Raw genomic sequence first — 11,883 nt, forward strand, 5'->3', positions numbered from 1 at the left:
CTTTGACCCAGAGGTAGGCAGGGCGGTCCAGGGAAGGTCACTCCCCACTTAGTCTCAGTCCTTTGTTCTTCTCTCCCAGGCTGGCTTGGAAGGCCAGCAGCTGGTGGGTTGGTGGGGAGGCCGGAGGGAACGGGAGCTGGTGTCTGGCTTCCGTCTTGGCTCTTGACTGACAAAGTGGGCAGCTCTAGAACCTGCCTCCTTCTCTCTGGGCCTCGCTTTCCTCAGCTGCACACAAAGAGGTTGGATTGGATGCTTGCTAAATTTCCTTCCACCAATCACATTCTCTGATCCTCCCTAACATCAACACATTTTTCAAGGTGGGAGAGCTGTGTGCCCACCAAGCTGTTGACAACCTTCCCCGAAGGCACTAACGCCTGTATCATAGGCTGAGAGTGGGATGGGTCCCCTCCTCCCCCCAGTTCTCTGCAGGCTCCCTGAGTGCCCCAGGCTAACGTTAGCCAGTGACTGGGGTGAAGGTCACCCAGAGGGGAGAGGTCAGCTCTGACTTTGGGGGTAGATCCTGGAGCCCCCCCCCCCCCATTGCCCATCTCTCTGGGGCCCTCCTACTTTGCAGGTGGGCACCTCCCAGCCCCCGGCTTCCTCAGCCTTGCAGCCAGGCGGGGCAAGAAGAGAGGAGAGGGGTGTGTGCTTCCCCTCCCTCGGCGTCCGGGAGCCTGGGAAGACTGGAGAAGAGGCAGGCTTTGGCCTCAGCCCCCTGTCGTCCTCCTGCTACTCAACTCAAGGGACTCAGACCCCTTCTTGACTGAGACGCATGAGTGCCTTCTGGGGCGAGAGGTGCCCCAGGATTCCAGTTGGGCCTCCAAGCCGCATTGCAGCCCTGGCCGCAGTGGGTCGCCAAGGACGCCAATCTTCGAAACCCACAAACCCAGGCCACCTGGCGCGGCGGGGGCAGAGCCTGGGCTCCTCCTCCAGCTGGGCCCCCGGCCCAGCCCTCGCCCCCTACCCGTGGCGGGACTCAAGCTCCTCTTCTGCAAATGTTTCCAGCCTCCGTGCAAGTATTCTTAACTCTTTACGCCTAATGAACAAGCACAGTTTTTTCAACGGTGAAGAAAAAGCACCAGATTTTTTTTTTCCTGAAGAAATCCCCCAAGCCCCCGCCTACCGGCGGGACAGACACTCCCCGCGTGGGGCTGTAGCAACGTCTGTCAGGTCCCCCCCCCTCGTGTTTCATCTCCTGCGCGCGCGTAGAGCAAATGCTAGAGCGATTTCAGCTGATAGAAAAACAAAAATGAAAAAAAAAAAAAACACAAAAAACAAAAAACATGGCACGTTGCTAGTTTACAGGGTTTTGTGAGTTTAAATGCCTTATATTTAACAATCATAATTTATGACTAACTTGTAGATATCGTGGGTTCTTATTTAATTATTTTTATAGTTGTTTTGCATTTTTAATTATAATTTATTTATTTAGAAAGGATACTAATTTTTTTTATTACTCCTATTACCTCATTTTGGCGTTGTTTCTGGGAGTGGAATGCTTTGCATGCATTGGTACGATGACAAACAACTACGAATACAAAAAAAAAAAAAAAACTTAAATAAAATTCCGCGAACTTTATTTCGTCCAGACTATCAGGGTGTGTGATTGCAAGCTGTCCTACTGTGGTGCTGGCCTCTTTGGATACATTCCATACGAAATGCAAACCTTTGATTCTGTATGCTGTGATCCTAGTGAAAAACTCCAATATAGTGACTGTATTTAGCACATATATAAATATAATTTGCACTCGTCAGCAGACTGGGGTAAGCCTTTCACTTGCTATCCTTGCCCGTTCTCCCCAACCCCCCATCATTAACCTGTTTTCTTTCTCCTTCTCCCTGTTTCCACACCTCAGGCCACCCTGCCCCCATCCTCTGAGGAAGGTCCAGGGGGCACTCTCTCCACCTGGGCTGCAAATCTCTCTGGTTCCAGAACTGGGCCCTTTGGACATTACCAGCAGGAGCGTCTGAGAGCCAAAAGCCTGATTTATTAGAATGAGCTCTGAACCCGGGGTCAGGAGGCTTGGGTTTTCAGCAGCTCTTCTGCAAACTTCCCCGTGACCTTGAGCAAGTCACTTGGCCTCCCTGAGTCTCAGTTTTCTGGGCTGGGGTGAGGAAGGTGAACTGGAGGGTTTCTCTAGGGTCCCTCAGACTTGGATAGAATATGACACAGAGCCGGTGGGAGCCCACCACGCTGTGCTCCCTCATCCTCTTAGGAGAGAAGAAAGGGAGGGTGAAGGGAAGGAGGGAAGGAGAGGTGAGGAGAGGAAGAGAGTGGACTGAGAATTTATCCAGCAGATTTGCTCAAAGGAGAAACCTGGAAGGATGTCTGTCCTTTTACATGCAGCAAGATGGGTGGACACATCCCTGGACATGTGCTTTCACAAGGTTTAGTGGTCATTTGGAGAGTGAGCTGAAATCCGTGTCTTGTTAGATATGGGGACGGGGTTGGCCGACTATAAGCCCCAGGCTGTGGCATTTGGGATTGGCACTCCCATCCTGCCCTCTCCAGGAGGCTTAGTTGTGGAGGCATCGCCCTTGACAGCAGATTGGGGCACAGGTTTTGGACCCCTGGTCTCTCCTCCCAGCATCTCCTTCACCCTCTGCCATTGCTCCAAGGGGGCTGTGGGCAGGAGGGACTGCTGTGGAGAACGGGTGTGGGCCTCCAATCTCACTGCCCCCCAGGAGGAGTGGGAGGGGAGAGTTTGAGGAAGCAGTAGCTTCAAAGCCTGGCACAGCGGTGAGCCCAGCAGTTTTTGAGCCAAAAGGAAAGAGGAGGTCCCTGTCCCCAGGGGCAGCCTCTGAGCTGCTCAATTCTGCTTGTCAGCCTCGTCCCGCCTCGCCTCCTCCCGTTTCTTTCCAGCTCATCCTTCCCTCTTGCCTCTTGACATCACTGCCTTTGCGTGGTGGAGAAATCCACCCTCCACATGAGGCCCCTGGGATGGTGCTGATCGGGAAGGGAGCGGAGGCCCAGATTCACCACGCTTCCTGGCCAGGCTTGTAAGAGTGGCTGGGCCGTGCAGGGTGCCTAAGCCCCAACTTTGCTCTGGCTGGTCTGTGGGTCCCATTCCCTGGGCTTCCGGCCTGCTGCCTGCCCAGCTTCCCCTCTGCCTCCACCCTGGAGCCGTGCTTACCTGCTTTCTGTGAAGGCAGCCTGTGGAGTTGCCCACTGGGGCATAACCACCACACTGCCGGGCCTGGCGGACGCTGCCCCTTGGCAGGGGGCCTGGCAGACGCTGCCCCTTGGCAGGGGGCCTGGCTGATGCTGCCCCTTGGCAGGGCTCCTGGACAGACATGCCTTATGCTGCTCTGTGGGGTCGGAGTGGGAAGTGCCCTTTGCCCTGGCTGGCCTGTCCCCCGCCCTTCCTCACCCCAGCCTTCCCCTTCCCCAGCCCCACCCCTGGCCTTGGCAGTGGCTCATTTCTCAGCTATGGAGCCAGAGACACCAGGCCCTCGAGGGGGTAATTTGGTTGCCCCTGGTAAGTGAAAGGATTATCCTCAGTGTTGATTGTCCTTTTTTGTAATCCTCCTGCTGTTCTGTTCTGTTGTGCTGTGCAACATTTTGCTACATAGACTATTTTATAGCAGAAAGCTAGAAGAATATTTATTATGAATATTAAAGCAATAGTGCATCAATGAAAAGGCGGAGACATTAGGAATTGTGTAAATGCTTAGATTCACTTTTGGTGGATTTTTTGTACTTTATTTATAACTAATAAAAATGAACTGCATTGCTAACTACATCTCACTCGTGGAGGGTGCTTATTTCTGTGCACACCCAGGAAACGTCCAGAGAAAGCCGCTCACAGACCTGTGTTCATCCAGGACACGTGGCAGTGTCTGTTGTCTCCTCATCCTCTCCCTGTCCTTCACCTGTTTCCCTTCTCCCGGCTCCCCTCCCCCGCCTTCAGCCTCCCCACTTCTCCCCCTCCCAACTCCCTTCCTCTCCCTCCTCCTCCTCTCTTATCTATTATTTTCTTTTACCTCTTTATCTCTGAAAGAATCTGTTCTATTCTGTGAAGAATCACCTCATTAACCTGTTTCCTGAACTTTATGGATCTTAAAGCTGAAAGTTCCCATTTTTGATCAATTTCAAATGTAACCTCTTGTGTTTTGAACTGGAGGCTCCTCAGTTTCTCCAGAGGAGAGAAGGAATTTGATTTTTGAAAGTTGGAGTGGATTTTTTATTCCTTCCTAAGACCCCAAAGTCAGACACTCTGCGGTGTCTAGAGTCTATTCTCAGAAAGGTGTGGGTCAGTGAACTGGAAGACGGCTTTCTCTCATAAACTGCAAGCAGAACCCATATTAATGAACTCTTTTTTTTTTTAAAGTCAGAGACTTTATTTTTCAGAACAGTTTTAGGTGAACAGAAAATTGAAAATAAAGAGAGTTCCCATATGTTCTCTCAAGGCCACCCAGTTTCCCCTGTAATTAACATCTTGCCTTGGTTAGGTGCATTTGCTAGAGTGGAGGGGCCAATATTGATACATTATTATTAACTAAAGTCCATGGTTTTCATTAGGTTAATGTATGTTCAGAATCCCCAGTTCTCCTTCCAGTGAGATGATCCAAAATGCTGTCTGTTGTTTTCCACGCAGTTCCATCTGTGTCTCTTCCTTCAGGAACCATAGCTTCTTAGTCCTTGCCCGGCCACTAGCCAGCCATGTGGACACTCCCCGTCCCTGGTTTGCCAACTGTAAGCATGTGGATGGCAGACCAGGCTCCCTCCCCCAACATCTCCCTGGACTACCTCTGTTGTCTTTGTCTACTTAATCTCTGTTGGGTCATGGCCTTCTGGGGCTGGGGGAGTGGCTCTCTTTCCTCGGATATCTCCACCCCTCTCCCACCTCCAGGAGGTTAAGAAGGACAGAGTCCAGCTGTGATTGTCAGGGGAAAACAGAACCAATGGGATTGATATGATATATATAATATATCATATATAATATGATATAATATATCATATGTATATTATATATGTGGAGATTTATTTTGAGGAAGAATTGGCTCACATGATTCTGGAGGCTGAGCTGTCCCATGATCTGCCCTCTGCAAGCTGGAGACCCAGTGCAGCAAACAGTATAATTCAGTCTGAGTCCAGAAGGCCTGAGCTAGGGAACGATGGGGAAAATCCTAGTCCTGCTGGTAGGAGGAGACCGATGTCCAGCTCAAGCAGGCAGGAAGGAAGGGGATACATTCACCATTCCTCTGCTTTTGGCTCTATCCAGACCCTCCAGGTATTGGATGAGGCCCACGTACACAGGGGAGGGCGGTCACTTTACTGAGTCCACCAGTTCAAATGCTCATCTCATCTGAAACAGCCTCACAGACACACCCAGAAATCATGTTTAATCTGGGCGCCCCGTGGCCAGTCAAGGTGACCCAGCAAGTTAACCTGCACCCTGTCCTTGCCTCACTTCCAGGCCACCCCAGCAGACACTGCGTGGCCCCAAGATGACACCTGGCCTCTGGCCCTGGCTTCTCCCCCACACTCTCCATTACCTGGAGGCAGAAAACCAGAGCCTTCCCCGCCAGGCACTGTCCTTTCCGCACTCCCCTTTGCCCTGCACGTAGCCTCACCTGCAAGCAACGTTCCTTCCCACGGGACCTGCACTTCCTGAGCGCTTTCTGTCCCAGAACCCTCCCTGCCCCCAACCAGCCACAGCTGAAGTTCTTCTACCTTTACATACCTCGAGCTTCCAGCTAACATTTCATTTGAGGAGAACCCCTGCCCTTGGGCTTCCTGTGGCACCTGTTAGCTGTGTGACTTTGGGCAAGTTACTTACACTCTCTGTGCTTCCGTTTCTTCATCTATGAAGTGGGGATAACAATAGCACCTGCCTCATAGGTCTTTCTGAGGATTTAATGAACTCACGTGTGTAAAGCACTGTCTGGAATATAGTCAGCACTCTATAAATATTAGCCATGTAGAAGATGAGGATGGTGATGTTGTTTTGTTTTTTGTTAAATCCCTGCCTTCCATAGTATTTCTCCTCTTATCCCTCTCTCCGTCTCCTTTTCCTGGAGAGTTTCCCAGGCCCCATCAATGTCTGCTCTTCCCCTCTGGCCGTTCCACGCCATGGTCAGACACTAGTAATTGTCTATCCAGTAGGAGGGCTGGTGGCTGAGGCCTCAACACCAAGACACCAGGAGTCGCTGCTTCATTCTTTTCCACATTCAGCTGGAGATTCTAGAAGAAAAGCCACATTGAGGCCTCAAGGCTGGAAGCATCTTCCCTCCAGCTCATTAGCAACACTGCCTCCCCCACCTGCACCATCCCAGGGCCCAAAGTTCCCCTTTTAAATTTAGGTAAAATGTTCTTTCCTCCCTTAAAAAGTCATTCACTCAGGCCCATCATGTCAAATCTCCTTTCCTCTAGGCTCCACTACTCCCTTTGTCCAGGGCTGAGGCCCCCCCACCTGTCCCTGGAAGCTTTATCTTGCCCTCACTCAGGGCAAGCTTTATCTTGCCCTCACTCAGGGCATTCCTGTGCCGGCTTGCAAGGAAGAGGCAGGAATTGGGTGAGTGATGCCTGGTGCCGAGCTCTGTCACGGGGCTGGGACTAATGGGGGTACCTGTTCAGGACAGACACACAGCACCAAGGGTCCTCAGGAACTGGGGCACCCATAGGACTTCTGACCTCATGCCATTGGAGCCCACATAATCAGAATTCAAGAAGGGGTGTATCTGAACTGGGCTGAGTGTACTTATATCAAAATCTTGGAAGAAAAGTGTTGTTCAGCCAAAGAGCTGAGAAAATAAGATCGAAGGCTTTTAACCTGCTTAAGAGCAAGTGTTTCTTAGACTTCAGTGCAACAGTTCCTGTGTAAGTAGCTTGTGCTAACTGCGAATGAGTCTTTTTTCTTTAATGTGGACCCCCGGGATATTTATTCGGAAGTACTTTGTATTTGTAGCATTACATTTAAGGTTCTCTCCAAATATTCTTTAATGCCGACTTATCTCTAAATCAAGTGAGGAAAGGTCACACGGATATAAAACCTTGGCACTCAAGAAGCCATCCTTATAAAAAAATCTTATGTTTTCTTCACCCAGAGCCCTGGTGAGGGGTTTGGTCTTGGCTGGAGGAGAGGTGGCATCCAGGGCCACCTGCCATTGTTGACCACCCCAGTGATGACCAGGGGCCATGTCGGTAGCAGGGTCTTTAGGGTGAGAGGGGTTCAGGAGGGACCTTCCCAAGAGAAGGGTATGTCATCATCTTCCCCATGGCTGGTTGCTGGGTCTCAGCCTTGGAATTCGGACTGTTGGGGTACAGAGCTTTGTGGGGGCTTTGGGTAGAAGATTGTCTTTCTTCTAGGGCCAGGGCTGAGGGTGAGGCAAGAGAGATGCCCTGGGTGCAATGTTTAAGGAAGCCCCAGCTTCGGGGCTTACCTTTGCACAAGCCTGAGGTCTAGCGCCTCCCTCAAGTTTGCACCCTGGGCTGCCTGCTTGTTTCTCCCGATCCCAGCTTTCCTTTCTGCCCTGCCAAAAGGGGGATTCCTGTGCCGGCTTGCAAAGAAGAGGCAGGAATTGAGAGGTAAAGCCCAGCCCAGAGGCAGACGGGGTGAGATTTTGAGGGAGCCCTCCCCTGGGGGGCTCCTCATGGGTGTCTGGCACCCCTTCCTCAGGGCAGAGGGCAGGCCCAGGGGCAGCAGCAGCTGGGAGCAGAGGGCAGCAGGGGCTCCTCCTTTCTCTACCCTTCTCCCCAACACCCTGATAAGTGGGTCTCCCTCGACCTTTGCCTGCAGCCTGGGTGGAGGAAGGAGAAGTGTAGGGCCCCAAGGGAAAGGCAGTGCCAGCGCAAAGACGCAGGGCTGTGGGGATGGGACCTGACACACGTGGATTCTGCAAACTCCCCGCTCCACCGATGTGCACGTCTCCCCCACCTCCTCCTCAGAGTGTGAAGGGCGTCAGATAGCCGAGTGCAAGTGCAGCTTTGCCGCTGTGGGACCCTTGGTGAGTCAGAGGTCTGCTCTGGTCCTCAGTTCCCGCCCCTACAAAGCAGGGAGGCTAGACTGGTCTAGTCTGTTTCTTGTCGTTGTTGTATTCAACGGTTTGTTTGTTTGCTTTAGATTCCACACCTAAGTGATGATATACCATATTTGTTTTCTCTGTCTGACTTTTTTTACTGACCATTATACCCTCCAAGCCTGGGGCCTCAGAACAGGGTGGGAGGGAGGGGTGGACGGTGGTGAGGAGACTTAAGAGCACAGGAACAGCCCCAGAAGAGGCCCAGCAGAGGGGACGGTGGGTGTGGCCTTGCTGGAGGGTAACATGCTGGACGCGCGCGGAGCTGTGGGCAAGCGGCCCAGGTCCCAAGAACTTGGGGAACGAGGCAGGTGGGGGGTGCCCTGTGTGAATGAAGTGCACCCGGATGAACGGAAGGCATAAGAGTTTCGAAGGGGCTTTCACAGCGGTAGTTTCATCTGATCTTAACAAGTCCCCTGCGAGGAAGCAGAGGAGGCAGGGAAGGTAAGGGATGGAAAGAAAGTTGACTCAGGTCCTGGGGTATGTCCCCAAACCAGACCTGCCCTATCCCAGTAAGAGTGAGCCAACATTTATTGAGCACATCAGCAACTGACAAAACAAGGGGCTTTTCCCATCCAATCTTGGCTGGTTCAACAAGACAATAGATGTTACATTCCATAGTGAGACTGAGAGGCACTTGCCAGAGGACACGGCAGAAAGCGATTTTAACTTTGAGCTGAGCCTCGTCCTCCAGGTATGACAGAGGGTGGAGAGCCTGAGAAAGGGGCCGTGGATACAGGGCAGGATTTTCAGAAAGAGCTGAAGGTGGGCTGGGAGTATCCCTTCCTTCCACCCTCCCTCCCTCCCTCCCTCCCTCCCTCCCTCCCTTCCTTCCTTCCTTCCTTCCTTCCTTCCTTCCATTTGGCTGCCCTTTGCCCCAGGCTAGTGACTGGGGTTTCAGTGGGGCTATTTGGAGAGAGGGATGTGTCCAGAGAAATCGTGGGGATGAGGGATGGGCTGACCAGCCACTGACGGCAGAGCCAAGTGGCCTGAATGCCCAGAGTCTGTCAGAGCAAAGGATGCCAGAAGACATCCTACTGGGTGTCTTAGATCCTAAGCAAGACAGAGTTGGGGGGGTGGTGAAGGGCCTGAGATAGAACCCACACAAGTGCTCATGGGACGAAGCCTCCAAACAGCTGCCAGTCCAGAAAGGACACTGACCACAGTAGCGCCCCCAACAGGAAGCTGTCCTCGTCACCTCTCCTCCCTCCCCGCCAGGGGTGGGAAACCGGGATCAGCTAGAGCGGGGAGCAGGAGTAAAAGGGCAAGGTGGGGGCGAGAGGTGAGGCTGACCCCACACTCATACACACACATACACACACGTGTGCACACTGACACACCCACACGCTCGCTCTTCACGCACTGTCGTTACCACTTGTGCTAGGACTGAACTGGGGGATGGGAGGAGACTCAGATCTGAGTGGAATGTTTTGGCCTTTGTATTGGAGCCACACATTTACATTACAGAACTGAGATGGACTTTGTGACTTTAAAGTGGTTGTTGGACGTTTTATTACCTATGAGAGTCCAGAAGAGTTATGAGGCTTGCCTTAATTTTCATCCAGGGACAAAGGGAAGAATCCGCTCCAGAAAAAGATACAAATAAAGCTATTTAATGATTACTTCTCTCCCACCCCACCCCAGTCCCCTTAAGTCCTGCTTGTTTAACATGATGGACAAACCCTTCAGTGCAGGCGCTGAATTAAGTCTGCATTTTAACTCACGTAGTCCTCATAGTAGCCTACAAGGTTGGTATTATAATTCTTCCTATTTGACGGATGAGGAAACTGAGGGCTGAGAGATGAGGCCATGTGCTCAAGCTCTCCCAGCAGGGAAAAGGAAGAGCTGGGACCCAAGACTGCTTCTTGCTGCCTCCGGGCCTGTGTTTACTGCCACAGCCTCTCTCCAAGGGTCTCCGAGAGCTCAGAGCCATGAAGCCTCACCAAGTTTACACCTGTCTGGGCTAGAGGGTCCATGGTGACACAGCAGAAATCCTGGTACTGGGTACCTCCTACAGGAAGACTTCCTGGCCTGATGCACCTTTCTGCTCAGTCCCACCCCTGCCTCCGCAGGAAAATCAGAAGTCAGGGGCTGAGTTGTATTACACTCCAGCGATATGTGTGTGTGTGTGTGTGTGTGTGTGTGTGTGTGTGTGTGTGTACGTGCACATCTGTGCACGCACATGAATATATGATTCTCTTGCTGCCTCTCCATCAGGGTCACATCCCCCTTGAGGGCAGAGACCACATCTTTATTTTGTTCCAATCCCTTCTCAGCTTTCAGTCCACATTGCCCACAGAGAGCCACAGTGCTAAACACCACCGATGCCCTCCTCCCCTCCAAGCCCGGGTGCAGCAGGGACCAGGCAGTTCCAGGCACTGTTCCAGGCACCTCCTTCCCCCTATTCCCCGCACCCTATCACCTGCTCAGGTCTCCGGGTCTCAACTGTGTTATCACTGGCTGGGGCAGCCAGCCGGCACTTGGCAATGTGTCCTTTGTAAAGGGACAGAAAGAATCATGTACCTGTTCACAGGGTCATAAATCCTTCTAGCTAAAATTCTTCCTCCTGATGTTTTTCTCTGTTTGCCACTGGATTTATTGAAACTGGGAAAAGGATGCATATCTAAGTGAGCAGATGCCCAGATGAGTCTTTTGCTGGGTGTGGTTGGTAATAATTTAATTAGCCCAGCTTTTCTGGGAAAAAAGTTTTAATTAGTTTTTGCTTAAAATACATCATCTTGGTGGCCTCTTCTTCCCCACTTCTATCCCCTGGGTGAAGCCCCAATTTCCCATCCACGCCTGGCAGCAAGCCTCAGCCTGGTCACCGCTATTATTGAAAAAGAAAATGCAAAAAGTTATTTTTGTGCAGCAATGGATTATGACACAGGTTGATGGATTCATCTGGATCCAGGAGACCCGAGAGGGTGTAGGACCCCACAAGCCGTTGCCCACAATGGCCTCTGAAGGACCATGGAGCTCTGGCCCCCAGTCCCAGCTCCAGGAGGCTTTCGGGAAAGGACTGCTGAAAGCCAAGGCGGGGGGTAGTGGATGTGTTCGGGACAAGTTGGTGAGAAGGAGGAGCGAGGGCCTCTAGCTCTCAGACGGAAGGGAAGAGGTCTCTCCAGGTGAGCCTGTCGCCCCGCTTCTTGTCCAGCCACCTGCCGCAGGTGAAGATGGTGGCCACGCCGGTGCTGGTGTTGGTGACCTCCACCTTCTCCACCAGCCAGCCGGAGCCGGAGCCGCTGCCGTCGTGCTCCAGCCGCACCTTGCGCAGCTCGCCCAGCTCCAGTGTCTCCAGGAAGAAGCGGTCGGTGCTGCCGCTCTCGAACAGGTTGCGCATCTTCTGCTTCAGCTCCCGCTTGCCCGTGTCGCCGTTGGCCCCAAAGATGGTCACGAAGACATTGGCGTCGGTGCCCGCCCCAGGCTCATAGCCCGTCGTCACGATGACCTCGTACTTGACCAGCACCAGGCTCTGGACCTTGCTGGCAAAGCTCTCCGTAGTCTTGGTGACCTCAAAGACCTTGAAGTACTTCCTCTTCCTCTTGAGGGGGATGAGGCAGTCGCAGTTGAAGAAGTACCTGGAAGGGGGGGAGGCGGGGAGGTTAGCGCGCACCAGCCAAGGCTCACGCCCTCCCCCAGGGCCCTGGGCATCCACAAGTGACTCCTTCCCCAGGTGACAGGCTCTTAGGGCGGGAAATGTCTGCATTAAAATGTGAAGATGGGGCTTCCCTGGTGGCGCAGTGGTTGCGCGTCCGCCTGCCGATGCGGGGGAACCGGGTTCGCGCCCCGGTCCGGGAGGATCCCACATGCCGCGGAGCGGCTGGGCCCGTGAGCCATGGCCGCTGAGCCTGCGCGTCCGGA

At 52.8% G+C, this 11,883-nt stretch overlaps 1 protein-coding gene across 1 annotated transcript in view; it reads right to left on the reverse strand.

The window, feature by feature from the left end:
• Window positions 1-10,995: 10,995 nt before the first annotated feature.
• Window positions 10,996-11,883, reverse strand: part of LOC114484344 (lipoxygenase homology domain-containing protein 1-like) — a 59,815-nt gene continuing 58,927 nt past the window's right edge. The window contains exon 11 of the mRNA XM_028479942.1: window positions 10,996-11,600. Coding sequence (XP_028335743.1) covers window positions 11,120-11,600 — 481 coding nt within the window. The 3' untranslated portion in view covers window positions 10,996-11,119. The remainder of the gene's footprint in view (window positions 11,601-11,883) is intronic.

The sequence above is a fragment of the Physeter macrocephalus genome, chromosome 19 (assembly GCF_002837175.3).
Source record: "Physeter macrocephalus isolate SW-GA chromosome 19, ASM283717v5, whole genome shotgun sequence".
Classification (NCBI taxonomy): Eukaryota; Metazoa; Chordata; class Mammalia; order Artiodactyla; family Physeteridae; genus Physeter; species Physeter macrocephalus.